Here is a 25,587-nt window from a genome sequence, read left to right on the forward strand (position 1 = left end):
ATATAAGGAATGCAGAACTGGAATTTGGGGGAGTACAATGTGTACAGGAAGGATAGACAAGATAGGGAGGAGGAGTTATACTATTAGTTAAGAAACACAAAATCCAAGGAAGTGAAGCCAGTCGACATCACTGGACAGTGCAGTGTCGAGTCAGTTTGGTGTGACATAAGCATCGGGAAATCAAAATTGAGAGTAGGAGTGTGTTATAGGCCTAATGACTCTGATGAGTATTTTTTTTTTTTTTTTTTAATGAGAACCCCAAACACGAGAGGTATTATAACCTATAGTACTTAGTACCATGCTTGGGTTGGAGGTTGAGAAGACAAAAGAAGATATTTGTTGATATTGGACTTGAACTTCTGTAGATTGTAATTTTCAGGAAATACGTATGAAGGAAGGTTGTTCCAGAAAACGGCAGTTGAATGAATAAATGAGGAAGATGAAAAGTTGGTTCTGTGGGTTTGAAGTTGGACAGTAAATGGATGTTGGCTGGTGGCGGCACGTGTTCGGACTGTTTTGAAAGAGAGAGCGTGAATTATAGAAGCCAATTCAGAAGAACAGTGCCCATGGAAGTATCTGTAGAAGAGGCATGCAGCAGAAACAGTGCTTCTATGAGACAGCGAGTGGAGAGACTCTGTTAGAGATGAATCATTAATTAACCTAACTGCCCTCTTCTGAATGGAATCAAGAAGCCTGAGAGAGGTTTTGGGGGCACCACCCCAGATGTGGGAACAATATTCCATGGCAGGGCGGATTTGCGATTTATACAGAGTGAGCAGCTGTTTGGGGGAAAAGTAATGCCGAGAGCGAAAGAGAAAACCAAGTTTTTTAGATGCAGAGGAAGCAATATTTGTAATGTGCTTGTGCCAAGAGAGATTAGAAGTCAGGGTAATCCCCAAAAGAGATATATCATTTTGCCTAGAAATCGGAGTGTCACTAAAGATAAGCATAGGAGCAGAAGAATCCTTTTTGCAAGATATAAGACAAGATTGAGTTTTAGAAGGGTTGAAATCAACTAAGTTGTCTTTGCCCCACTGGAGAATTACCTGAAGATCGGCATTTAAGGAATTAGCAGCGGATTTTCGAGAAGTTGAAGCTGATTGAACAGGGCAAGGTTTCTCAAAATGGAAAGTTGAATGCAATGTGCTATCATCGGCAAAACTATGGATAGGATTTCCAGTCAATGGAAGAAGGTCATTAATATACAAGAGGAAAAGAGTGGGGGAAAGAACTGAACCTTGTGGGACACCGGCATTAGTGGAAAAGTTAGAAGACAGAGAGCCATCTACCATAACCCTCAGTGAGCGATCAGAGAAAAAACTGGATAACCAATTACTAAAAACAGTTGGCAAACCATAAGATGGAAGCTTGTTTAGAAGACCTTTATGCCAAACACGATCAAAAGCCTTTGAGATGTCAAGAGCAACTACTTGTGTTTCACCAAACCTTTCCATTGAATTAGTCCATAAATGGGTAACATAAGCCAGAATATCACCAGTGGATCGACACTGACGGAATCCGTACTGGCGATCGTTGATCAGATGGAAGGTTTCTAGGTAGTTTAAGAGTTGGCGGTTAATTGATTTCTCCATTACTTTAGAAAGAGTAGAAGTAATTGCAATGGGACGATAAATGGATGGGAGGGATTTGTCACCCTTTTTAGGAACTGGCTGGATATGAGCAAATTTCCAAGCAGAAGGAAAAACACCTTTGGAATAAGAAAGTGAAAAAAGGCGGCAAAGAATAGGAGTAAGTTCAGGAGCACAGGTTTTGAGAACAAGTGGAGAAATACCATCAGGACCTGGAGCTTTCTTAGCATCAAGATTCATCAAAATCCTTCTGATATCCTTTTGACGGAAGACCACAGGAAGCATTGAATGGAGCATGTTAGGAATGGTGGGAGGTGTTTTACCAAGATCATTAATACATGAGCTCAAAGAAAAATGGGATGCTAGCAGGTCAGCTTTATCCTTGGCTGAAGTGACAACAGAACCATCTGGTTTGGACAGAGGTGGGAGCAGAGATGGGCAAAAGTTGCGGCCAATAGCTTTGGCAAGAGACCAGAATGCTCGGCTACCATTAGGGCAAGAAGCAAGTTTTCTACTCTTAGCCTGTTCAAACTCTAGTTTGGACTGATTAATAACTGCTTCACAACTGTTGCGAGCTTTGGTGTAGGCAGAAAATGAAACTGAAGAATTAGAAACAAGCCAATTACGATATGCAACGTTCTTCTCTTGGACAGCCTTAGCACATTTATTGGAAAACCAAGGTTTAGATAAAGGACGAGATTTTAAAGTGGAGTGTAGGATAAAGGATTCCATTCCTGCAAGAATAATTTCACTGACACGATCTGACCAAACGTTGACATCAGGAGTTTTGAAACAGTAATCCGACCAAGGAAAAGAAGAAAAGAAGTCTCGCAGGTCATCCCAATTTGCATTCTTGTAATGCCAAACAACACGAGGTTGGGAATAGCCATGAGATAAAGGTTCCATTGGAGAAGAGACAATCACCAAGTTGTGATCTGAACTGCCTAAAGGACCTCTCACTTTGACCGTGTTCTTAGAAGGGTTGTTTGTGAGAAAAAGATCAAGCTCTATGATTCAGATTGTCCGGTATTCTTGTAGGTAAATGAACAATCTGTGCTCAGTCATTAGTAATTGCAAAAGCCTCAGCATCTCGACCTGCTGGGTCGGTGTGACTAGAAAACGGAAGCCAGCTGGAGTTGTGAACATTAAAATCGCCAAGGAAAATTACCTCACCGTTAGGAAAGTTGGACTGAAGAAAGTCAAGTTGCAACGAGAGGAAGTCAAAGAGCTCCAAGTGATTAGTGGAGTTGGGAGAACGGTAGAGACAACAGATGAATTTGACACAATGAGGTAGAGAGAATTTAAGCCAGAGAAGATCAAAGAGAGGAGATTCCAAATTGCCAAGTCTCTGACAGGGAATATCAGAACGGACATATGCACAAGTACCACCTTTGAGGCGAAAGGAATCATTCAACGAATAATTTGGGCATCTGAGATGAGCAGTAGTTGAATCAACCGATAACTGAGATTCTGTCAGAAAAAGTACATGTGGTTTGGCAGACTGCAAGTGGAAATGGACATCGTTGAGATTAGAATTGAGACCACGTATATTTGTGAAATGAATTAGGAAGTCCTTGGGAGGTTTAGATCTTTTCGCAGATAAGCTTGTTCTATTAGTTTGACAATTCATGGTGTATTCAATAGTAAGAAAAAGTGGGTGGGACATGCTGTATGAAGTAATGAAATTTTTGGATATGGCGTACATGTGGTAAGAATATACCCAGATCCTTTACATAACGTGGCCTCGACAATGCTCCCCGCATACACACTACTCGAATTCCCTCCAGTCACTATCTGGCAGAGTAGAGGTAGCAAGATTATACACTAGCTGATCCGGAAGCCTCCTAGAGAGTTACCAATAGCTTCGGTCCGGTGTACTAGCGGCCGGCCTGCGAGAACCGTTTTAGAGCTGTACCCTCGAAATGTAAGGAATATTGGATCTCACCACGACGTTCATCATAAACTCAAAAGTCATCAATCATACTGCATGATGGAAGAGATAGGGAAGGGTTGACCGGAACTTAGCTCTAGAGACTAAACATGGGTTCCACCACTTCAAGCCTCCAATAAGCAAAGTGGTGGTATTTAACCGGTTGATGAGAGTCATCTACCACCTAGTACTGCCTGGTAACATAGAGGGGTGGCATTCCTCCATGTGGTGTGGGCGCCACACCTCGACCCCTGCTTACATTGGTTTACACCTGGGTGGTCACCCACCATGTGCTTGTGCATGGAGGTTATACGCAGGATTACTAACAGTCCCACCATCATGAAGGTGCAAGCAGAGGATTTGGCTGTCACAGACCGTCCGGACTTCGCCGAAATTGGGTCCACTTGACTTGAGTGTCACCTGAATATCAGTTCCATCAGCGTTTTAGACTCCCAGGTAGCAAGTACAGCTTGTCTGGCATATCTGAGAGAATGTCTGTGACAACCTCAAGGAACAAATAATCTAAATAATTGTGCAGGATAGTCTAAATAATTGTGCAGGCAGATATGAAGTTTTCTGAGCAGTGCAAACTGTCTGCAAGAGTAGCTCATAGTGTCTGCAAGAATAGCTGATAGTGTCTTGTCAATGATATACAGGAATTTTTCTAGCAGGGATAAGGAGATGATTATCCTCTTATATAAGGCAATGGTCCGGCCACACCTTGAATACTGTATACAGGTCTGGAAGCCTCATTTTAAGAAGGATGTAGAACAGTTGGAATGAGTACAGAGAAGGGCAACAAGGTTAGTGAATGGAACAAAGAGTTGCTCTTATGAAGAAAGGCTTAAATTTTTCAAATTACAGTGTCTGGAAACTAGTCACGTGCGAGGTGATTTGATTGAGGTGTATAAAGCCTTGAATGGTTTGAGCATGCTCAATGCTGATGGAATTCTTCCTCTTGTTTAGAATAATCATTTGAGAGGGCATATATTCAAATTGAGGAAAGACAGATGTAGGATAGATGTGCGTAAGTTTGCCTTTAGCCAGCGGGTGGTTGGTTGGTAGAAGACTTCCATCCTTTGTTGTGGAAGTTGATAGTCTAAATAAATTTAAGGCTGAGCTGGACAGGTACTTGGAATGAACCGAGAGGTGAAATGGGAGATTTTTTTTTTTTTTTTTTTTTGTGGCTGATGGGCATAAGCTTGCTTTCTTGCATCATATGCCTCTACTAATGCTAATGCTTATTGCAGCACTTTGTGACTCATCTAGACATGGTGACATGAATTATGTTATCTGAATTAGCAGTGTGCATTAACCAGGTCTTTTATTGCATTTTAAAATTTTACAACAAATTACAAATTTTGTTTAAAATTAGGAAAAAGTGAAACAGAACACATGAAATATAAAAAAACAACTTTCATGAAATATGCTATGTATTGTGTTCACAAAGTTTAAAGAAAGCTACTTTTCCATTGATGCCAATCCTTGTTATGGCCAACCTTCAACTTCAAAAAGCAAATGATTCAATTCCTAGTGCTAGTGATTGATGTTTAACTAACAGCAAAGTTGTTATTTGGGAATGCAACACATTTCAGCAAATGCCCATGTTTCACTTCCTCATTGACGATAAGAATGGCAAGTTCCTGCATATCAGGATCTTTATCAACATAATGCTGCTGACCCACATTTGGTTCTTTCATCATTACTGTTGTCAAATCATGTGTATGGTTATGATATGGAAATAAAGGCACATTCTCATTAATTAGCATTAGCAGAGGCATATGATGCAAGACAGCAAGCTTATTCAGCATCAGCCAAAAAAAAAAAAAAAAAAAAAAAAAAAAAAACACGCCACTCCCATTTCACCCCTCCGTTCGTTCGAAATACCTGTCCAGTTGAGCCTTAAATTTGTTTAGGCTATCAACTTCAACAACAAGTGATGGAAGTCGGTTCCACCAACCAACTACCCGCTGGCCAAAGGCAAATTTCCGCACATCTATCCAACATCCGTCCTTCCTAAATTTGACTTTATGCCCTCTGAGGTGATTATTCTGAGCAAGATGAAGAATCCCATTGGCATTGATGCATGCTCAAACCATTCAAAGCCCTATACACCTCTATCAGATCACCTCGCCAGTGCCTAGTCTCCAGACTCTGTAATTTGCAAAACTTAAGCCTTTCTTCGTAAGAGCAACCCTTTGTTCCATTCACTAATCTTGTTGCCCTTCTCTGTACTCGTTCCAGCAGCTCTACATCCTTCTTGAAATGAGGCCTAACCATTGCCTTATACAAGGGAATAATCACCTCCTTATCCCAGCTAGAAAAATTCCTGTATTATCATTGACAAGACACCATGAGCTACTCTTGCAGCTCGTCTGCACTGCTCAGAGAACTTCATATCTGCCTGCACAATTACCCCCAGGTCCTTTTCATTCTACACTACTGTCAGTGTAGTACCGCAGAGTTGATACGTTGCTCTGTGGTTACTGTTTCCCATATGTAGTACTTTACATTTGTCAATGTTACACTTCATTTGCCACCTCTCAGCCCATCTGTTCAACCTTTCCAGATCCTGTTGCAGCGGCATAGCGTCAGTAGTGTCCTTAACAACCCTGCCAACCTTTGTATCATCTGCAAACTTGGACATTAAACTTGATATACCATCATCAATATCATTCATAAACACCGAAAACAACAACGGACCCAACACTGAACCCTGAGGAACTCCACTAATTACATTAGTCCACGTTGAGCAGTGTCCATTGATTACCACTCTCTGTCTTCTGCCACTCAACCATCCCCTTATCCATAGCAGCAATTTGCCTCCAATGCCACACTGCTCCAATTTGTGCAGCAGTCTTCCATGTGCAAAGTATCAAAAGCCTTTCTAAGATCCAAATATATAATATCAAAGTTATTCCCTGCATCCAGTTCTTTTGTGACTACATCATAGTATCCAATCAAATTGGTCAGGCAAGACCTGCCCTTAACAAAACCATGCTGCATCTGAGCTATAACTGAATTCTTGTCTAGATGATCCTGCAGTGCTTCTTTAACCAGTGCCTCCATTAATTTACCTGGAACAGAAGTTAAACTAACAGGTCTATAATTACTTGTGTCAGCCTTTGATCCTCCTTTGTGAATTGGGGTTAAATTTGCACATCTCCAGTCTATGGGTACCTCCCCTGAGTCCAAAGAAGCTCTCATAATTATGGCTAGGGGTTTGCTTACTTCCTTTGCTGCCTCCTTTAATATAATTGGATAGATCCCATCCACCCCAGGTGCCTTTTTTATGTTTATCCTCAACAATCTCTCCTCCACTTTCCTCTCAGTTATTACAAAATCATCTAGCTCACTGCCAATGTTTACTTTACCTACGTCATTCTCCTTCCTGAATAACTCCTCATGGGTGATTGTAGATGCAAAATACTCGTTTAGATTGTTAGCCACCTGAGCAGGATCCTCAACTGTTGAACCATCAATATCCAGTGGACCAATCTGATTCATCCCTTTCCTTCTTGAGTTTAATAGGTAAAGAACTCTTTTCTGTTTTTCTTTGCATCCTTTGCCAAGGATTTTTCGTAGTCTGCCTTTGCCTGCCTAATCTCCTTTGTGACTTGGTTACAGACCAACTATATCTATCATAGGCCTCCATGTCACCCATTAATTTGTATGTATTCCATGCATTTTTCTTCTCTGCCACATGTCTCATTAGTTGATCTGACAACCATTTAGGCCTAAACCTTGAACAATATTTCTTAGTTGGTATGTAAAGCCTGGTAGCTTCCAAGATTAATGGAAGATTCCGTCTTCTCGAAGGCTCAAATTAAGCAAGACAACCTTGGCCAAATGTGAAGGTCATGCTCATTATATTTTCTGATTAGCGGGATATTGTTTTTTTAAGAATTTGTCTAACATGATCAAAGAAAACAGTAAATCTAGAATATTACAAAACAGTCCTATAATGACTGTACAATGCTGTCTGCAGAAAACACCAGAAGAGCAGATTTCAGGGAATCAGAGCTCACATCATCATCATCACAATATCCCTGCACACTTCACACTTTCCAAGAACTTCTGGCCAAGCATTCCATCACTGTTGTCCCTTATCCATTATACTGAAATGGATTTAGCACCCTGCTATTTTTTTTTTTTTTTTTTTTTTTTTTTTATTCATTCCAAAGATTAAAGCCTCTTTTACAATGATCAAGGAGAAATTATTCAGAATGTAATACACCTATTAGCAATTCCAAGAGAATACTATGTGGAACACTTTCAGAAGTTGAAGCAGTGTTAGAATAAATGTAAATAGAGCTGAGGAGATTACTTCAAAGGAGATCAATCGAATTAGCTGATAAGCTTCATTTCCTAAATTACTCCAGTCCTGAACTTTCAGATCATGCCTCATATATATCGTGTGCTGATATTCAACAGGGTCATTAGTTTTTTCTAGTGTCAATATTTTGGAAGAAACTGAAGATTTTACTTTTTTCTTTATAACATTTACATTTATTGTACAATTGCACACCAATACCTTAATATATAATAGTCTGCAATATTTGTATAAGGGTGTTTTTTTTTTTTTTCCCAGTTTGATAATGGTTAATAAATGAAGTAGAAAGTTATCTCCAGACTTGTTCCATTATTTTAGTGTATAGTACATATATACACTGTGCTGCCACTTTATTAGGTATGCCCCTGCTGTGCGCACAAATCGTTTGTCCCACAACGTTGCAAGTCACATGACCACAGTTGTGGATATAAATGCGGCAGAACCTTTCTAGTATCAGTTAAGCATACAAACCACAGCAAGAATGGGGAAAAGGAGTGATCTAACGTGGCATGGTAGTAGGTGCAAGACATGCTGGACAAAGCATCTCTGAAACTGCTGTTCTCCTGAACTTTTCACGCACCACAGTTTCAAGGATGTATCGAGAATGGTGCAACGAACAGAAAACATCCTCTCAATGGCACTCCTGTGGAAGAAAATCGCTTGTTGATGAGAGAGGTCAGAGGAGGATGGCTATAATTGTGCAAGCAAACAAACGAGCTACAATGTTGCACATCACGTCAGAATACAACCTTGGTGCGCAGAACAAAATATCGCAATGGACTACTAGTCACACTTTGTCACGAATGGACCACAACAACCGATGGCCACATTGCGCACCTTTGTTATCTATGAAGAACAGGAGAGAACGCCTGCTGTGGGCACAGCAACACTAGCACTGGACTATTGAGGATTGGAAAAAGTTGCTTGGTCTGACGAGTCGAAGTTCCTAGTGAATCGTGTTGATGGAAGGCTCAGAATTTGACAAAAACACGAATTCATGGACCTGTCATGTCTGACGACTACTGTGCAAAGTGGTGGGAGGAATGTTTTCTTGGCACATGTTGGGTCCATTTGATACCAATAGATTCACGTCTGAATGCCACATTGTACCTAAACATCATTGCTGACCAAGTGGATCCATTCATTTTGATAGTTTATCCTCAGTCAGATGGTTACTTCCAGCAGGATGATGCACCGGTACACAAAGTCCGAATCATTATGGAATGGTTCCAGGAACGTGAAAATGACTTTTCTTTGATGCAGTGGCCCACTCAGTCCACAGATCTCAATCTTATTGAACATCTTTGGGATGAGCTGGAAAGGGCTGCTTGCTGCAGGCCTACATCTCCGTCAAATCTCAAGGAACTGCGTGACACACTCATGTCTGCATGGTACTCCATTCCTGCACAATGTTTTCAGCATCTTGTTCAATCCATGCCTAGAAGAATTCAGGCTGTTTTGAAGGCTAAAGGAGGCTCAACAAGCTACTAGGTAGGTGTACCTAATAAAATGGCAGCACAGTGTATATAAAAGGGCAGTGCAGGTGGAGCATAAAATCCATGGCGGCGTAAAGTTTTGCAGTGTATATGACACCTATTTTGGAATGCTTGTGGGTGATTAAGACAAGTTTTGGACATCTCATTTCTGATATGGCAGGGTGTAGATCAACATTAGAGGGATGATTTTGTGGTAATCATGTATGTATGCCTTTTGCTGTACCTTGAATATGGAGTAAGTCCACAAACCATCATGACAACTGCTACCTCTATGTGGTGGATATAGCAAAAATTTTGAAAAGTCAGCAGATCAAAATGGTGTAGTATATCCCAACATAACATCCTGTATTGCTTTCCCAAATAGGAAGCCTGCTACACACCCATGAATTTGAGTTGTTCATTCTGCTCATAAGTAAAGACTACAGAAATGTTAAGCATGTGTTGGAGATAAAGTATAACAATTATAAATGGGATCTTGGTGTAGCAATTTCAAGATGCTGTGGTATCTTCTGAATTTGCAAGGTGGTTCACCAAGATCACTTGCTTTTACTGCCTCTGGGATAGACAGATTAGTATTACAGAAGAGAATGGTCTGCCAGAATTGAGTTTCAGCCTGGTACACACAATATATTTAGCACATCCTTGTTTCAAAGAAAAAGTCTGGCTTCCACCACTCCATCTCAAACTGAGACTGGTGAAACATTTTAAGATGTTGGATTCTCGGGGCAGACATCTTCAAGCATATACAGTCTACATTTCCAAGAACTGTCCAATTTCAAAAGTGAAAGGTAGCACATTTTTTGTAAGTTAAGCAGATGTTGGCTTCACTGAATGAAAAAAACAACTGGACAAAATGACTGATGCTGAGTGAAATTCCAGTTGACAGTTGTTTAAGCCTTATTGTGAATGGCTTTCTTGGTACCATTAAGAGTCAAAATTACAAAGAACCTAGTTGACAAGTTGCTTAAAATCTATAGAAGGGTGCAGAAAAACAAATTTCCCTAAATTTCAAATGTACAATTTTAAGGAATTTAATTTTTTTAAATTTAACCTGATGTGTATTTCAATTTTTAAATTTGTAATTTTTTTATCTTATTGTTCACTTTCATCAAAAATTAATACTCCATTCTGTTCAGAAGTTAAACACTGTTGAGAAATCTGGTGTGTGTGTGAGATTTATAGGTAAATCATTAATGCTATGCAAAAATTAAGGTCATATTCAGTATCAGCATACCAAATTTATAAAAGAAACGCCAAGAAATGCAGATAAACAGAACCTTTTTGAAAATTTGTTACATAGTGTAGTAATTAAATAATAATAAATTTAATCAAGGTAACATCTATTAGGCCAGGGAATTGTGATCTAAAAACTGTGAGAAAAGCATATGCTTAATTCAACTGATTAGCAAGTAGTGATCAAATGATGCAATACTAGTTACTGGATACAGGAAGGAAAATGCTCATGCACACACAGTAAAAAATGTGTATACACATAAGTTTTTTTTTTTTTTTTTTTTATCCTTGCACTTGGTGGCACAAGTCTCCACAATAATTTAGTTCATTTTAATTCAAGTGTCTTTTTTTTTTTGTTCTCCTTGATAAAAAAAAAAAAAAAAAAAATTGGTCTTCTGTGATACTGGGCTTGCCACTTCTTACACATTTGGAGAGAAAGACTGATTTGAATTACTCACTAACTGAAGGAATCTCTAAAGGCCTCTTTATTGGTGCTATGCTTAGCTGATCTCATGCACAGGTAGAAGAGATTTTCCCCCACAAGTTAGTTCGTGGTTTTTCAGTCTGTACAACTCTGCAAATCGTCGTGTGAGAACATGCAAGTTACATAGATGCTTACACTACATCTTCATCTTGAGAAAGAATGATTGACTGCCAAACTGAATACTAATTTCAGTATCCTGTGAACTATCTCATTAACAAAACATGTACCTTTTTTTTTTTTAATTTATAGCAAATAAAGAATAAACTCTGAAAAAAGTTCTCTAGACACTATTAGATGTTCCTTGATTTCTGGAACTGAATAATAAATTATGCTGTTCTACATGTAATGTACAATGTTGTTTTTATTAGTCTGTTTTATAACATTTTTATGTTATGCCCTATACAGTGTTTATTACATTAAAATGTAATAAACTGTGGTTGAATGTAAATAATTCTACATACAAAGAAAGAAAAGCAGACCTGTATAGAGAACTCTACTAATCATTCCAGTCATGACAATAAAGAAAAGTGGCAAAATTTTTGCATATCCAGCAAACAATGTAGCACCTTGGGCATGAGACAAGGATTTTGCTGCAAGAAGACGTTGAACCATCATCTATAAAATGAAGAAACAAGGGTATCTCAATCACTTTTTCAAGCACACTTGTTCAGAAATTTAAAAATGATCTGCAAATTTTTTTTTTTCTTTCTTTCAAATGTAAAGAAATGGGGTGGATGTTTATTGCAGGGCTCTTCCATAAAAGAGAAATAGGATAGTGGCCAACAAATATATGATTATCTGGAACATACTTTGATTTGATTTGGGTTTTAATAGTACAAATGACTATGGTTATAATGCACCAGGACAACGTTAAGAATTAAAAAAAAAAAAACAAGGGATATTGGTAACCATTTTAAAACATTACCTCAAAGGTTTATACATATACATCAATAAATAAAATGCCACATAACAGTAAAAATAGACTGCCTGTTTTATGTACATGTTAATATCTTGTAAAAACTTAAACTGTTGACACATGGCCATTGTTGGATAAAATCTGACTGAGTGTATAAGGCTCAGTCAGGTGGTTAAAAACAGCAAAGCAGGCATTTCAAAACTTTGTATATTCAGTTAAAATATGCTTCATAAATAAAATGTCACACTGCTGACACATAGGAGAGTCATCAGCCCTCAGCAGAAAGGAATGTGTCAGATGACTGTGTCCTATGCAGAGCTGAGCAAGAATAACTTCCTCTTTACAATCCCTGTGCTGACCAGACTGCCAAAATTTGATTACATGCTTCATCTGATAAAGTTTGTTTGTTACCAGCCAATGCCATTAATCTTGCAACAGAGAATATAATTTATTGCAGATTACTTGCCTGTAGTCTGTACAGGGGATTGACAGTCTGGAATGTAATGTATAGTATGCGTATTGTATACATTAATATTTAGCTTGTTTTTCTGTTAAATAACTGAACACAGTTGGCTTAATTCTACTTTCTCATCAATGATGTACTGGTATATCATGAAGTTTTTCACATGGCTGCTGCCCATCATTTTCGTGTACCATGGAGAAAGTCTAAGATAAGAGACATAGCTCTCTTCATCTTTATGATATTTAACCTGTCAGCAAGTGGTTAAATTCTACAGCATAATTAAGTAAAATACTTCACTGTATGCAATTAACTTAATTAAATTTAATAACTTATTAAATTATTAAACTTAAATACTCACACTATGAAACTTAAACTGTACATTGTTTATTTCTTAATGTAATTAGTATTAGTATTAACAATGGCAAACTATGATGAAAGCAAGCTTATATAGCATAAGCCAAAAAAAACCCATTTCACCTATCCATCCCCTCCAATAGTTAGCCTATTTCTTCCTTGAAGTTATTCAAACTACCCACTTCCACAACAACAGATGGAAACTTGTTCCAGCAATCAACCACCCTTTGGCTGAAGGAAAACTACTGCACATCTATTCTGAAACACCCCTTCCTCAATTCGAATTTATACCCTCTGATATGCATAGTCTGAGCATGAGGAATAATCCCATCCTCAAAGGTTTATAGATGTACATCAATAAATAAAATACTGTATAACAGTAAATACAGACTGCCTATTTTATAGCATTAGCAAAGGCAATGATGCAAGAAAGCAAGCTTACATAGCATCAGCCAAAAAAAAAACAAAAACCCTTCTCATTTCACCCATCCACTCGTTCTAAATGTTTGTCAAGTTCTGCCTTGAATCTATTTAAGCTATCAAATTCTACAATGACAGATGGAAGTTTATTAAAGCAATCAACCACCCGCTGGTTAAAGGCAAACTTCAGCACATCTATCCTACTACTGTCTTTCCTCAATTTGAATTTATGCCCTCTCAGATGATTACTCTGAGCAAAAGGGAGAATCCCATCAGCATTGAGCATGATCAAACCATTCAAGGCTTTATACACCTCAATCAGATCACCTCGCAGGTGCCTAGTCTCCAGACACTGAAATTTGCAAAACTTAAGCCTTTCTTCGTAAGAGCAACCCTTTGTTCCGTTCACTAATCTTGTTGCCCTTCTCTGTACTCATTCCAGCAGCTCTACATCCTTCTTAAAATGAGGCCTCCAGACCTGTATACAGTACTTAAGGTGTAGCCTGACCACTGCCTTATACAAGGGGATAATCACCTCCTTATCCCTCCTAGAAAAATTTCTGTATATCATTGACAAGACACCATGAGCTACTCTTGCAGACCATCTGCAATGCTCAGAAAACTTAATATCTGTCTACACAATTACCCCAAGGTCCTTTTCGTTCTCTACCACTGTCAGTGAAATACCACACAATTGATACATTACTCTGGGGTTACTACTTCCTATATACACTACTTCACATTTCTCAATGTTAAACTTCAGTTGCCACCTCTCAAGCCCATCTGCTCAATTTTTCTAGATTCTGTTGCAGCAGCGTACTGTCATTAGTGTCATTAAAAACCCTGCCGACCTTCGTATCATCTGCAAACTTGGACATTAAGCTTGATATACCATCGTCAATATCATTAATAAATACAAAAAACAACAATGGACCCAAACTGAACCCTGGGGGACTCCACTAACACACACACCCCTATGGTGTGTGTGTGTGTGTGTGTGTGTGTGTGTGTGTGTGTGTGTGTGTGTGTGTGTGTGTGTGTGTGTGTGTGTGTGTGTGTACATATTAATACCTCATAAAAACTTAAACTGTTGACACGTGGTCATTTTCTGTGAAAATCTATTGTACCCAAGTCATTGAGAGTCTTAACATCTCACTGATATCAACCCAGCAGGTGCCTAGTCTCCAAATATTGCAATTTGCAGAACTGAAGCCTTTCTTATTAAGAGCACCCCACTATTCTCCTCAATCTTATTGCCTTTCTCTGTACCCATTCCACAAGCTCTATAACCTTCTAAAATGAGCGTCCAGACCTGTAATCAGTACGTGGCCTGACCACTGCCTTATACAATGGGATAATAAACCGCCTTTCCCTGCTAGCAATATTCCTGTATACCATTGACGAAACTCCACAAACTGTTTTGACAGCCTGTCTGCCCTTCTCAGAGAACTTCATAATACGACTGCACAATTACTCCCAGTTCCTTTTTTGTTTTCAACTAACCTCAGTAATAGTACCACAAAGTTTATATTATTCTAACATTACTGCTATCCATATGCAGTACCTTGCATTTTTCAATGTTAGACTTCAGTTGCTGTTTTCAGCCCATCTGCCTGATTTTTCTAGATCTTGTTGCAGCAGTATACCTTTCATTACTGTAATTAACTACCCTGCCAACCTTTGTATCATCTGCAAACTTAGATATTAAGTTTGCAGATGATATACCCCATCAATATCATTAATAAATACAGAAACAACAATGAGCCCAGCACTGAACCCTGTGGGACTCCACTAATTACATTAGTCCCCAAAGAGCAGTAGCCACTGATAACCACTCTGTCTTCTCCTCAACCATCCCTTTATCCACAGCAGCAACTTTCCCTTAATGCCACACTGTCCCAATTTGTACAGCAGTCTCTTATATGCAAAATGGTATCAAATGCTTTCCTGAAATCTAGGTACATAATATTAAAATTATATTTTGCATCCAGTTCCTTTGTCACTGCATAGTAATATCTAATCAAATTGCCCTGAGCTGGATATCATCATTCTTCTCTTCCCTGCTGATTCCTTTCTACTCTTTCTTTCTTTCTCTCTCTCTCTCAGGGTAACTCGGGAAATTTTTTTGGCTGGTGCAGAATAAGCCTCAGGCTTCCTTGCACCATATGGCTAATAATAATAATAATAATAACAACAAATCCATGATGTGACTGAAGTATAATGAACTCCTGTCTAGATAGTCCCGCATTACTTCTTTAACCAGTGATTTCATTATTTTACTGGAACAGAAGCTAGGCTAAGAGGTCTGTATTCACTATGTCACTCTTTGATACACCCCTTCATGAATTGGGGATCCATTCACATATCTCCAATTCTTTAGGTTTCAAAATTTAATAAATTATTTTAATTAGACGTAGTGAAGTGTTCTACTCATTTCAATCACTGTATCTGCATTCATTTATGCCTTTCAATTCCCACATCAGAAACTATGAACCAAGTATTAGCATGGCCAGAGAGTGAAAGAAAGCCAGAGGCTTTTGCTACGTCAGAAAAAAAAAAAAAAAAAAAAAAACAACACTAATTTAAGCATTTTGCTCTTTTCCATAGGCATTTAATTTTTTCAAATAACCTGCCTCAACTGCTCATTGAGGCAACTTATTCAATGATTATCAGCTTGCTAGCTCAAAAATGACTTCCTATAGTCCAAATTAAGTCTTTTCTTAGTTTGAGTTTATGCTCTCTGGTTCCAGTGTCACTTAATACCAAGAAAATTCCACCTTCATTCATTTTATTATCTCTTCTCAGCCTTATATACCTCATTCACATCCCTTTCTAGGGTACCACCTAGTTATCAGGTATACTGTTAAATAGCCACATATTCAAAGTCTTCTCATGTGGGTACCCTCTTCAGCTGATATCATCCAAGCACTGAGTGTAGGAATGAGAGTAGCTCAGTGCAGGAGAAGTTTACGGCTACAGCTAATAGAAATTTTTCTTAAAATTTTATTGACTAAACTGGCATATTAATTTATTTTATAGAAGTAGCTTTATATACTTAGTTACAATAGTTTGTTTATTTTGAACTTAAGATAGAGACCTTGTGGGTATTACTTAGTATCAGTAAAACTTCTACCATTCGAAACTTACCGCCATTGGGTAGTAACAATATGGAATAGCATTATCAATGTACATCTCGAACTTGATAGCATAAGGTATAACATAAAACTAGACAGCATAATACATAGCACTGTAGTAGGAATCTGTTAGCTTAGTATAGTATTGGCAATTAACCAATGAAATTTATAAATCCTTTTCATTTCTATTATTAATTAAATTGTATTTAAATGGAAATCATGCCCCAGACTAGAGCAGCAAAGCAGAGAAAGTGCTGTGGTTTACGGGAGAACTGAAGGGGATAATCCTACAACACAGTCTAAAAAAATGTGAAAAATGCAACATGTTTGCGGATCTCTCTTGAAAAGGAAATGATCTAGCCGTGGAGGATGTCCTTGTGTGTGTGCGTGCACGCGCGCTAGATGCAGAGAATGTGAAGAAATTAGGCACCAACTCTGAATTCTGATGGACGTCTATGACAGCTAAAGAGTCAGATGGATGCCCTCGATGGAATTAAAATGGGGGGCCCTCTCAACTGCCCAACTCAATGCCAGAGTTCACTCTTATGCAGCAGGCAACACAACAGCAAGCAACCTTCAGGGCAGAATGTGCTGGTCTCACAGGAGCTAGTTATTGTTGGTGAATCAACTGTCAGGGAAATGGGAAATATATTGTGCAAAAAGGATAGGTGGAATAGGACCAGAGTATGTCTGCCAGGGACAAAAGTTGATGACAATGTAGAGCAGATATCTTTTAAGGGCACAAAAGGTGATATCATTGTACATGTTGGCACTAATGACATTACATGTAGGAGATATGCAGATTTACTTAGAAAATACAGTCAATGTTGAAAAAAAGTCGCGAGTCAGGGTTAAATTTGAAAGTGTCTGTAATCCTGCTCAGACGATATACGAGGGAGCCTTGTCAATCAATTTGGCCCTGGAGAGATTGTGCAGGGCTCATGGGGTAGAATTTTTCTCAGCATAGTCTGTGCTTGTTAACAGGAGAGATTGCTTCTACAGGGGTGGGATAAACTTAAATAGAAAAGGTGCAAGAATATTTGCTGATGCTATCAAGGCAAATGTTAGGTGAGTCGGTAAACTGTTAGCTTGGGAGGATTCACAAACTAATAGATTAACAGTAGCCCCAGGAAGAGGTGGAAATGATTCTTGCACTGCTTCTATTGGAATGAGCAGTAACCCGGAAAGCAAGTTGCTGGGGATTTCAGGAACTGCTGGGAGTCATGAAACAAGTAAATACATGGGATGTTAGAGTAACTAAGAGTAAGAACAGGTGTATACTTGCATGTAAACCAACGGTAGGAGTATATAAATGTGTGGAGGTAAATAAATTTGATGAATTGGAAGTGCTCATTAAGAATCCAAGGCGGATATTGTTACGGTATCAGAGACGTGGTGTCATTCAAATATATCCCTTTCTAAGGTACCACCTAGTTACCAGGCTATACTGTTAAATAGCCACATATTCAAAGTCTTCTCATGTGGGTACCCTCTTCAGATGCAGAATTGGAATTTGGGGAGTACAATGTGCACATATGCTGTTAGTTAAGAAACACATAAAATCTAAGGAAGTGCATCCAGTTAACAATACTAGATGAACAGTGCAATGTTGAGTCAGTTTGGTGTGACAAAAGCACTGGGAAAGCAAAAATGAGAGTAGGAGTTTGTTATAGGCCTAATCACTTTGATGATTACAAAACAATTATACAGAGATATAGAGTGGGCCAGTAAATTAGAGTGTCTTATAATGGGGAATTTTAACTTCCCAGATATAGACTGGAACTTATGGGTTGGTCACTTTCACACTAGCAGTGACTTTGTGGATTTATTGGATTGTTTTCTACAGCAGCATGTTAGAGAAGCAACAAGAGGGAGTAACACTCTTGATCTGATTATCAGCAGTGATTATTCATGCATTAAAAATTTACAAATAAAGAAACCACTAGAAGGCAGTGATCATGGTGTACTGATGTGAGATTTACTTAAAGATCTAACTACAGTGGTCTCAGAGATTTTTAGGTTCTATACAGTGGGACCAAATGATGTTACCAGCAGCAAATTCTAAATGGGAAGCATTCAAAGAAGTCATTTTGGAAGCTACTAGGCTTTTTGTTCCAATAAAGAAATACTGCTCCAGGTTTAGGACCAAATGGATGTCAGATGAACTAATGAGACTCGTGGCAGAGAAGAAAAATACATGAGATGCACATAAACTGTGCATCCCATGCATTTTGCAGCAACACAGAAGCCTATGGTAAATGCAAGATAGACACAGGTTTCCATAGCCCAGTGGTCAGGAGCAGGAGTGCAGTAGCACACACTCCTTGAGTAGACTGGGGTTCAAGCCCCTGACTACTAAATACGATCGATCTGCCAACCCGCACTGGACCAGCGTGGCAGATTATGGTCCATTTCCCTCAACATGAATTGTCAAGGAGGCTTCCATCCTGCAGTGGGTTGATAATGGCTGCAGTTTTAGTCTGTGATTCAAGTCACAAAGGAGGTTAAGGCAAGCAAAAACAGATTATGAAAAATCTTTTGCAATGGATGAAAAAAAAAAAAAAAAAAAAAACAGCAAAGACTTCTTTACTTATATAAACTCTAAAAGGAATGGGATGAATAAGATTGGTCCACTTGATATCAATGGTGTGACTACAGATGATCATTTTCAGATAGCTGCTGAACTAAACGAGTATTTTTCATCTACTTTCATACATGAGAAATTATTCAAGGAGAAAAGGGCCAAGTTTTATCAAACTCTAACAGGGAGTTAAATGATTTTGTAATAAAACAACCCCAGGGGCTCACATCTGGTAAGTATGGGCTTGGCACACCCAGGGTCCTGAACCGGATATCATCATCTTCTCTTTCTTTGTGATTCTCTCTTCTGATGCTTGTTCTCTCTCTCTCTCTCTCTCTCTCTCTCTCTCTCTCTCTCTCTCTCTCTCTCTCTCTCTCTCTCTCTCAGGGTAACTCAATTTTTTTATTTTTGGCTGATGCAGCAAAAAGCCTCAGGTTTCTTTGCACCATATAGCTAATAATAATAATAAACCGAGAGCAAAGTGGAGGAAAAATTGTTGAAGCTAAACATAAGAAAGGCATCTGGGGTAGATGGGATCTATTCAGTTATATTAAAACAGGTAGCAAAGGAAGTAAACCAAACCCTTAGCCATAATTCTGAGAGCATCCTTGGATTGGGGAAGTCCCCACGGCCTGGAAATGTGCAAATGTATCTCCAATTAACCAGTGACTCCAAAAAATAACGGAGTCACTGGTTAAAGAAACATTGCAGGATCATCTAGACAAGACAGTAATAATTCAGAGAGCATGGGTTTGTCAAGGGGAAGTCTTGTCTGACCAATTTGATTGGATACTATGATATGGTGTTTGCATGATGTTTGTGGAGCATTCAGGTACGGGACATGATATTGCCATGGGGGATGTCTTTGTGTGTGCGCGCGATGCAAGGAGTGTATTGAAATCAGGCAACAACTCAGCGTTCTTATGGGCCTATATGAGAGCTTGAAGGACAGGGTGGATGCCCTCGAAGGAACTAAATTGAGGGGCCCATCAAGCTCTCAGCTGCCCGCATCAACGCCAGAGCTTGCACTTGGTCGTCGCGCAACACAGTGGCAACTCCCAAGGCAGAATGTGCTGGTCCCAAAGAAACTAGTAGTTGTTGGTGACTATTGTCAGGGAAACGGGGAATATGCTTTGTAAAAAGGATAGGTGGAACAGGACCAGGGTATGTCTGCCAGGGGCAAAGGTTGATGATGTTGTAGAGCAGATATCATCTTTTAAGGGCACAAAAGGTGATATAGTTGTACACGTTGGCACTAATGATATCAAGAGTAGGAGACCGGCAGAATTGCTTAACAAGTACAGGTCACTGTTGAAAAAAAGCCATGAAATAGGGTTGAAATTAAAAGTGTCTGCAATTCTGCCCAGACATGATAGGAGGGAGTATATGATGAGAGCCTTGTCGATCAATTCGGCCCTGGAAAGATTGTGCAAGGCTCAAGGGGTAGAATTTTTTTCAGCCTGGACTGTACTTGTTAACAGGAGAGATTGCTTCTACAGGGATGGGATACACATAAATAGAAAGGGTGCAAGAATATTTGCTGATGCTATCGAGGCAGTGTTAGGTGGGTTGGAAAACTGCTAGCTTGGGGGGAGACAAAGACGAATAGATTAACAGTAGCCACTGGCAGAGGTGAAAGAGATTCTTGCACTGCTTCTATTGGAATGAGCAGAAGCCTGAAAAACAAGATGCAGGATATTTCAGAGACTGCCTGGAGTCATTGCAGTACAAGTAAACACATGGGTTGTGTTAGGGTAGCTAAGAATAGAAATAGGTGCATGTATACTTGCGTGTACACCAATGCTAGGAGTTTAGTGAATAAATTTGATGAATTTGAGGTATTGCTCAAAACATCAAAGGCAGATATTGTTGGGATATCAGAGACGTGGTGTCACACAGATATAAGGAATGCAGAACTGGAATTTGGGGAGTACAACGTCTACAGAAAGGATAGAAAGGGAGGAGGGGTAATGCTATTAGTTAAGAAATACATAAAATCCAAGGAAGTGAAGCCAGTCGACATCGCTGGACAGTGCAGTGTTGAGTCAGTTTGGTGTGACATAACCATTGGGAGATCAAAATTGAGAGTAGGAGTGTGCTATAGGCCTAATGACTCTGATGAGTATAATAAGATACTGCACAGGGAAATAGTGGGCCAGTAAATCAGAGAGTCTTATAATGGGAGATTTTAATTTCCCAGATATTGACTGGAATTTGGTGGCTGGTCACTCACACACTAGCAAGGCTTTTGTGGATTTAATGGATGATTGTTTTCTACATCAGCATGTTCAGGAGGCAACTAGAGGAAGGAATACTCTTGATTTGATTATCAGCAGTGATTCTTCATGCATTAAGAATCTGCAGATAAATGAACCGCTAGGTGGCAGTGATCACAGTGTGCTGAAGTGGGATTTACTCAAAGAGGTAACTACCATTAGGGGTAAAGGGAAGGGTTATTGCTTTCGTAAAGGCGACTACGATGGACTGAGACAGTATTTAAATTCTATACAGTGGAACCAACTGATGCTGTTACCAACAGCAAATGCAAAATGGGAAGCATTCAAAGAACTTATCTTGGAAGCTACTAGGCTTTACATACCAACTAAGAAATATTGTTCAAGGTTTAGGCCTAAATGGATGTCAGATGAACTGATGAGGCATATGGCAGAGAAGAAGCATGCATGGGACACATACAAATTAACACATGACACAGAAGCCTATGATAGATACAAGTTGATCTGTAACCAAGTTACAAAGGAGGTTAGGTAGGCGAAGGCAGATTACGAGAAATCTTTGGCAAGGGATGCAAAGAAAAACAGCAAAGAGTTCTTTACTTATGTAAACTCTAGAAGGAAGGGGATGAATCAGATTGGTCCACTTGATATCAATGGGTCAACTGTTGATGATCCTGCTCAGGTAGCTAACAAACTAAATGAATATTTTGCATCGACATTCACACATGAGGAGTTATTTAGCGAGGGGAAAGCCAGAGGTGTATTCAACTGTAGCAGTAAGCTAGAGAATCTTGTAATAACTGAGAGTAAAGTGGAGGAGAAATTGTTGAAGATAAACACAAGAAAGGCACCTGGGGTGGATGGGATCTATCCAGTTATATTAAAAGAGGCAGCAAAGGAAGTAAGCAAACCCTTAGCCATAATTATGAGAGCTTCCTTGGACTCAGGGGAGGTACCCACAGACTGGAGATGTGCAAATGTCACCCCAATTCACAAAGGAGGATCAAAGGCTGACACAAGTAATTATAGACCTGTGAGTTTAACTTCTGTTCCAGGAAAATTAATGGAGGCACTAGTTAAAGAAGCACTGCAGGATCATTTAGACAAGACTTCAGCTATAGCTCGGACACAGCATGGTTTTGTTAATGGGTAGTCTTGCCTGACCAATTTGATTGGATACTATGATGCAGTCACAAAGGAACTGGATGCAGGGAATAACTTTGATATCATATATTTGGATCTTAGAAAGGCATTTGATACTGTTGCACATGGAAGACTGCTGCACAAATTGGAGCAGTGTGGCATTGGAGGCAAACTGCTGCTATGGATAATGGGATGGTTGAGTGGGAGAAGACAGAGTGGTAATCAATGGACACTGCTCATCGTGGACTAATGTTATTACTGGAGTCCCTCGGGGTTCAGTGTTGGGTCCATTGTTGTTTTCTGAATTTATAAATGATATTGATGATGGTATATCAAGTTTAATGTCCAACCTTGCAGGCGATACGAAGGTTGGCCGGGTTAAGGACACTAATGACAGTATGCAGCTGCAACAGGATCTAGAAAAGTTGAGCAGATGGGCTGAGATGTGTCAAATGAAGTTTAACATTGACAAATGTAAAGTACTACTTATGGGAAGCAGTAACCCACAGTAACGTATCAACTCTGTGGTACTACACTGACAATGGTAGCATTAGCATTAGCATTAGTAGAGGCATTTGATGCAAGAAAGCAAGCTTATGCAGCATCAGCCAAAAAAAAAAAAAAAAAAAAAGTAACATAAATAAATAAAAATAACCACTTCCACTTCACCCCTCTGTTCGTTCGAAATACCTGTCCAGCTGAGCCTTAAACTTATTTAGGCTATCAACTTCCACGACAAGGGATGGAAGTCTGTTCCACCCACCAACCACCCGCTGGCTAAAGGCAAATTTCCGCACATCTATCCTACATCTGTCTTTCCTCAATTTGAATTTATGCCCTCTCAGGTGATTTTTCTGAGCTAGAGGAAGAATCCCATCAGCATTGAGCATGCTCAAACCATTCAAGGCTTTGTACACCTCTATCAGATCACCCCGCTGGTGCCTAGTTTCCAGACACTGTAATTTGCAAAACTTAAGCCTTTCTTCGTAAGAGAACCCCTTTGTCCCATTCACCAATCTAGTTGCCCTTCTCTGTACTCGTTCCAGCAGCTCTACATCCTTCCTGAAATGAGGCCTCCAGGCCTGTATACAGTACTCTAGGTGTGGCCTGACCATTGCCTTATACAAGGGAATAATCACCTCCTTATCCCTGCTAGAAAAATTTCTATATATCATTGACAATACACCATGAGCTACTCTTGCAGCTCGTCTGCACTGCTCAGAGAACTTCATATCTGCCTGCACCACCACCCCCAGGTCCCTTTCATTCTCTACCACTGTCAGTGTAGTACCACAGAGTTGATACGTTGCTCTGGGGTTGCTGTTTCCCATATGTAGTACTTTACATTTGTCAATGTTAAACTTCATTTGCCACCTCGAAGCCCATCTGCTCAACCTTTCCAAATCCTGTTGCAGCAGCATAGTGTCAGTAGTGTCCTTGACAACCCTGCCAACCTTTGTATCGTCTGCAAACTTGGACATTAAGCCTGATATACCATCATCAATATCATTTATAAATACAGAAAACAATAAAGGCCCCAATACTGAACCCTGAGGGACTCCACTAATAACATTAGTCCACGATGAGCAGTGTCCATTGATTACCACTCTCTGTCTTCTCCCCCTCTCTCTCTCCCCCTAGAGAATGAAAAGGACCTGGGGATAATTGTGCAGGCAGTAATGAAATTTTCTGAGCCGTGCAGACGGTCTGCAAGAGTAGCTCATGGTGTCTTGTCAATGATATATAAGAAATTTTTCTAGCAGGGAGGTCTGGAGGCTTCATTTTTAGAAGAATGTAGAGCTGTTGGAACGAGTACAGAAAAGGGCAACAAAATTAGTGAATGGAACAAAGGGATGCTCTTACGAAGAAAGGCTAAAGTTTTGCAAATTACAGTGTCTGGAGATTAAGCACCTGCAAGGTGATATGACTGAGGTGTATAAAGCCTTGAATGGTTTGAGCATGCTCAATGCTGATGGGATTTTTCCTCTTGCTCAGAATAATCACCTGAGAGGGCATAAATTCAAATTGAGGAAAGACAGATGTAGGATAGATGTGCGGAAATTTGCCTTTAGCCAGCGGGTAGTTGGTTGGTGGAACAGACTTCCGATCTTTTGTTGTGGAAGTTGATAGCCTAAATAAATTTAAGGGTGAGCTGTACAGGTATTTGGAACGAACGACGGAGAGGTGAAATGGGAGCGTTTTTTTTTTTTTTTTTTGGCTGATGCTGCATAAACTTGCTTTTTTGCATAATATGCCTCTACTAATGCTAAAAATGAAATACCAAATGAAAAGAAGTTTAAAGAATCTGAATACCCAATGAAAAGAAGAATAAAAAAAAAAAGTTTTAATTTGGTACTTGGATCATACAGGGACATCAGTCAGTGTTTGGCAGGCAGTCAGTCTGTGGAGGTGATGTTCATTTCACCCTTTGGTGGGGATGAGAGTGCATCCCCTCTGGTAGGGAGTTGCATATTTGCCCTGCTGAAGATGTGTGTCACCTTCCTTACTTTTTTACAATTTTACCTTTTTTACTTTTATTTTTTGTTATGATTTAATATATTTGACTACTGGTTATGTTGAAAGTTGGGTAGCAAGATTGCATCTTAGAAAGTAAAGAAATAAGGTAACATTTACTTGCTGCATTTAGCTGCACGATATAATTAGTTTTTATTTCCATTTTGTCTTTGAAAGAACTTTGCCATAAATAAAATTTGTTGCTAGTTCATTAATAGCTATATTCTCTATACATCTTTTGTAATACATTTTAACAAGATATAAAACAATTCAACTTAAGAGAGTTCAACTCACCTGATCAGTACACCAGTACCACACAGAAGCTGGTGTCTGTCCTAGCACAAATCCTAACCATGGTATATCAGGATCATCATAAGATCTTAACATCTGCCATGCTTTGGGATTTGGAATACCACAAGTTGTATTATTTTGGAGAGTAGATGGAATAGCCTCCATGTACTTCTTCTGTAGTGCTTCATATCCTCCAACCAAGATGAATGCTATCAATACAGTGGAGGCAAACAGTCAATGCTATCAATATATCACCAAATCAAGTGATAATAATAAATTACAGAGAAATTAAGAATGACATCATATTTTTAAGTACCTCTACTAAAGAATATTTTAAATAAAAAAACCAGAGTAAGCTTATCTGCAAAAAGATCTAAACCTTCCAATCACTTCCTAATTAATTTCACAAATATATGTGGTCTCAATTCTAATCTCAACGAGGTCCATTTCCACTAGCAATCTGCCAAACTCC

At 39.2% G+C, this 25,587-nt stretch overlaps 1 protein-coding gene across 1 annotated transcript in view; it reads right to left on the minus strand.

Annotated features, from left to right (window-relative positions):
* The window catches only part of LOC150080200 (sodium/myo-inositol cotransporter-like), a 185,763-nt gene that overhangs the window by 40,171 nt on the left and 120,005 nt on the right, over positions 1 to 25,587 (minus strand). Inside the window, exons 8-9 of the mRNA XM_090380642.1 lie at positions 25,119 to 25,324; positions 11,545 to 11,680 (exon numbers count right to left, since the gene is read on the minus strand). Coding sequence (XP_090236768.1) covers positions 11,545 to 11,680; positions 25,119 to 25,324 — 342 coding nt within the window. The remainder of the gene's footprint in view (positions 1 to 11,544; positions 11,681 to 25,118; positions 25,325 to 25,587) is intronic.

Source organism: Mastigoproctus giganteus, chromosome 9, assembly GCF_048544385.1.
Source record: "Mastigoproctus giganteus isolate SK-2022 chromosome 9, ASM4854438v1, whole genome shotgun sequence".
Lineage (NCBI taxonomy): Eukaryota > Metazoa > Arthropoda > Arachnida > Uropygi > Thelyphonidae > Mastigoproctus > Mastigoproctus giganteus.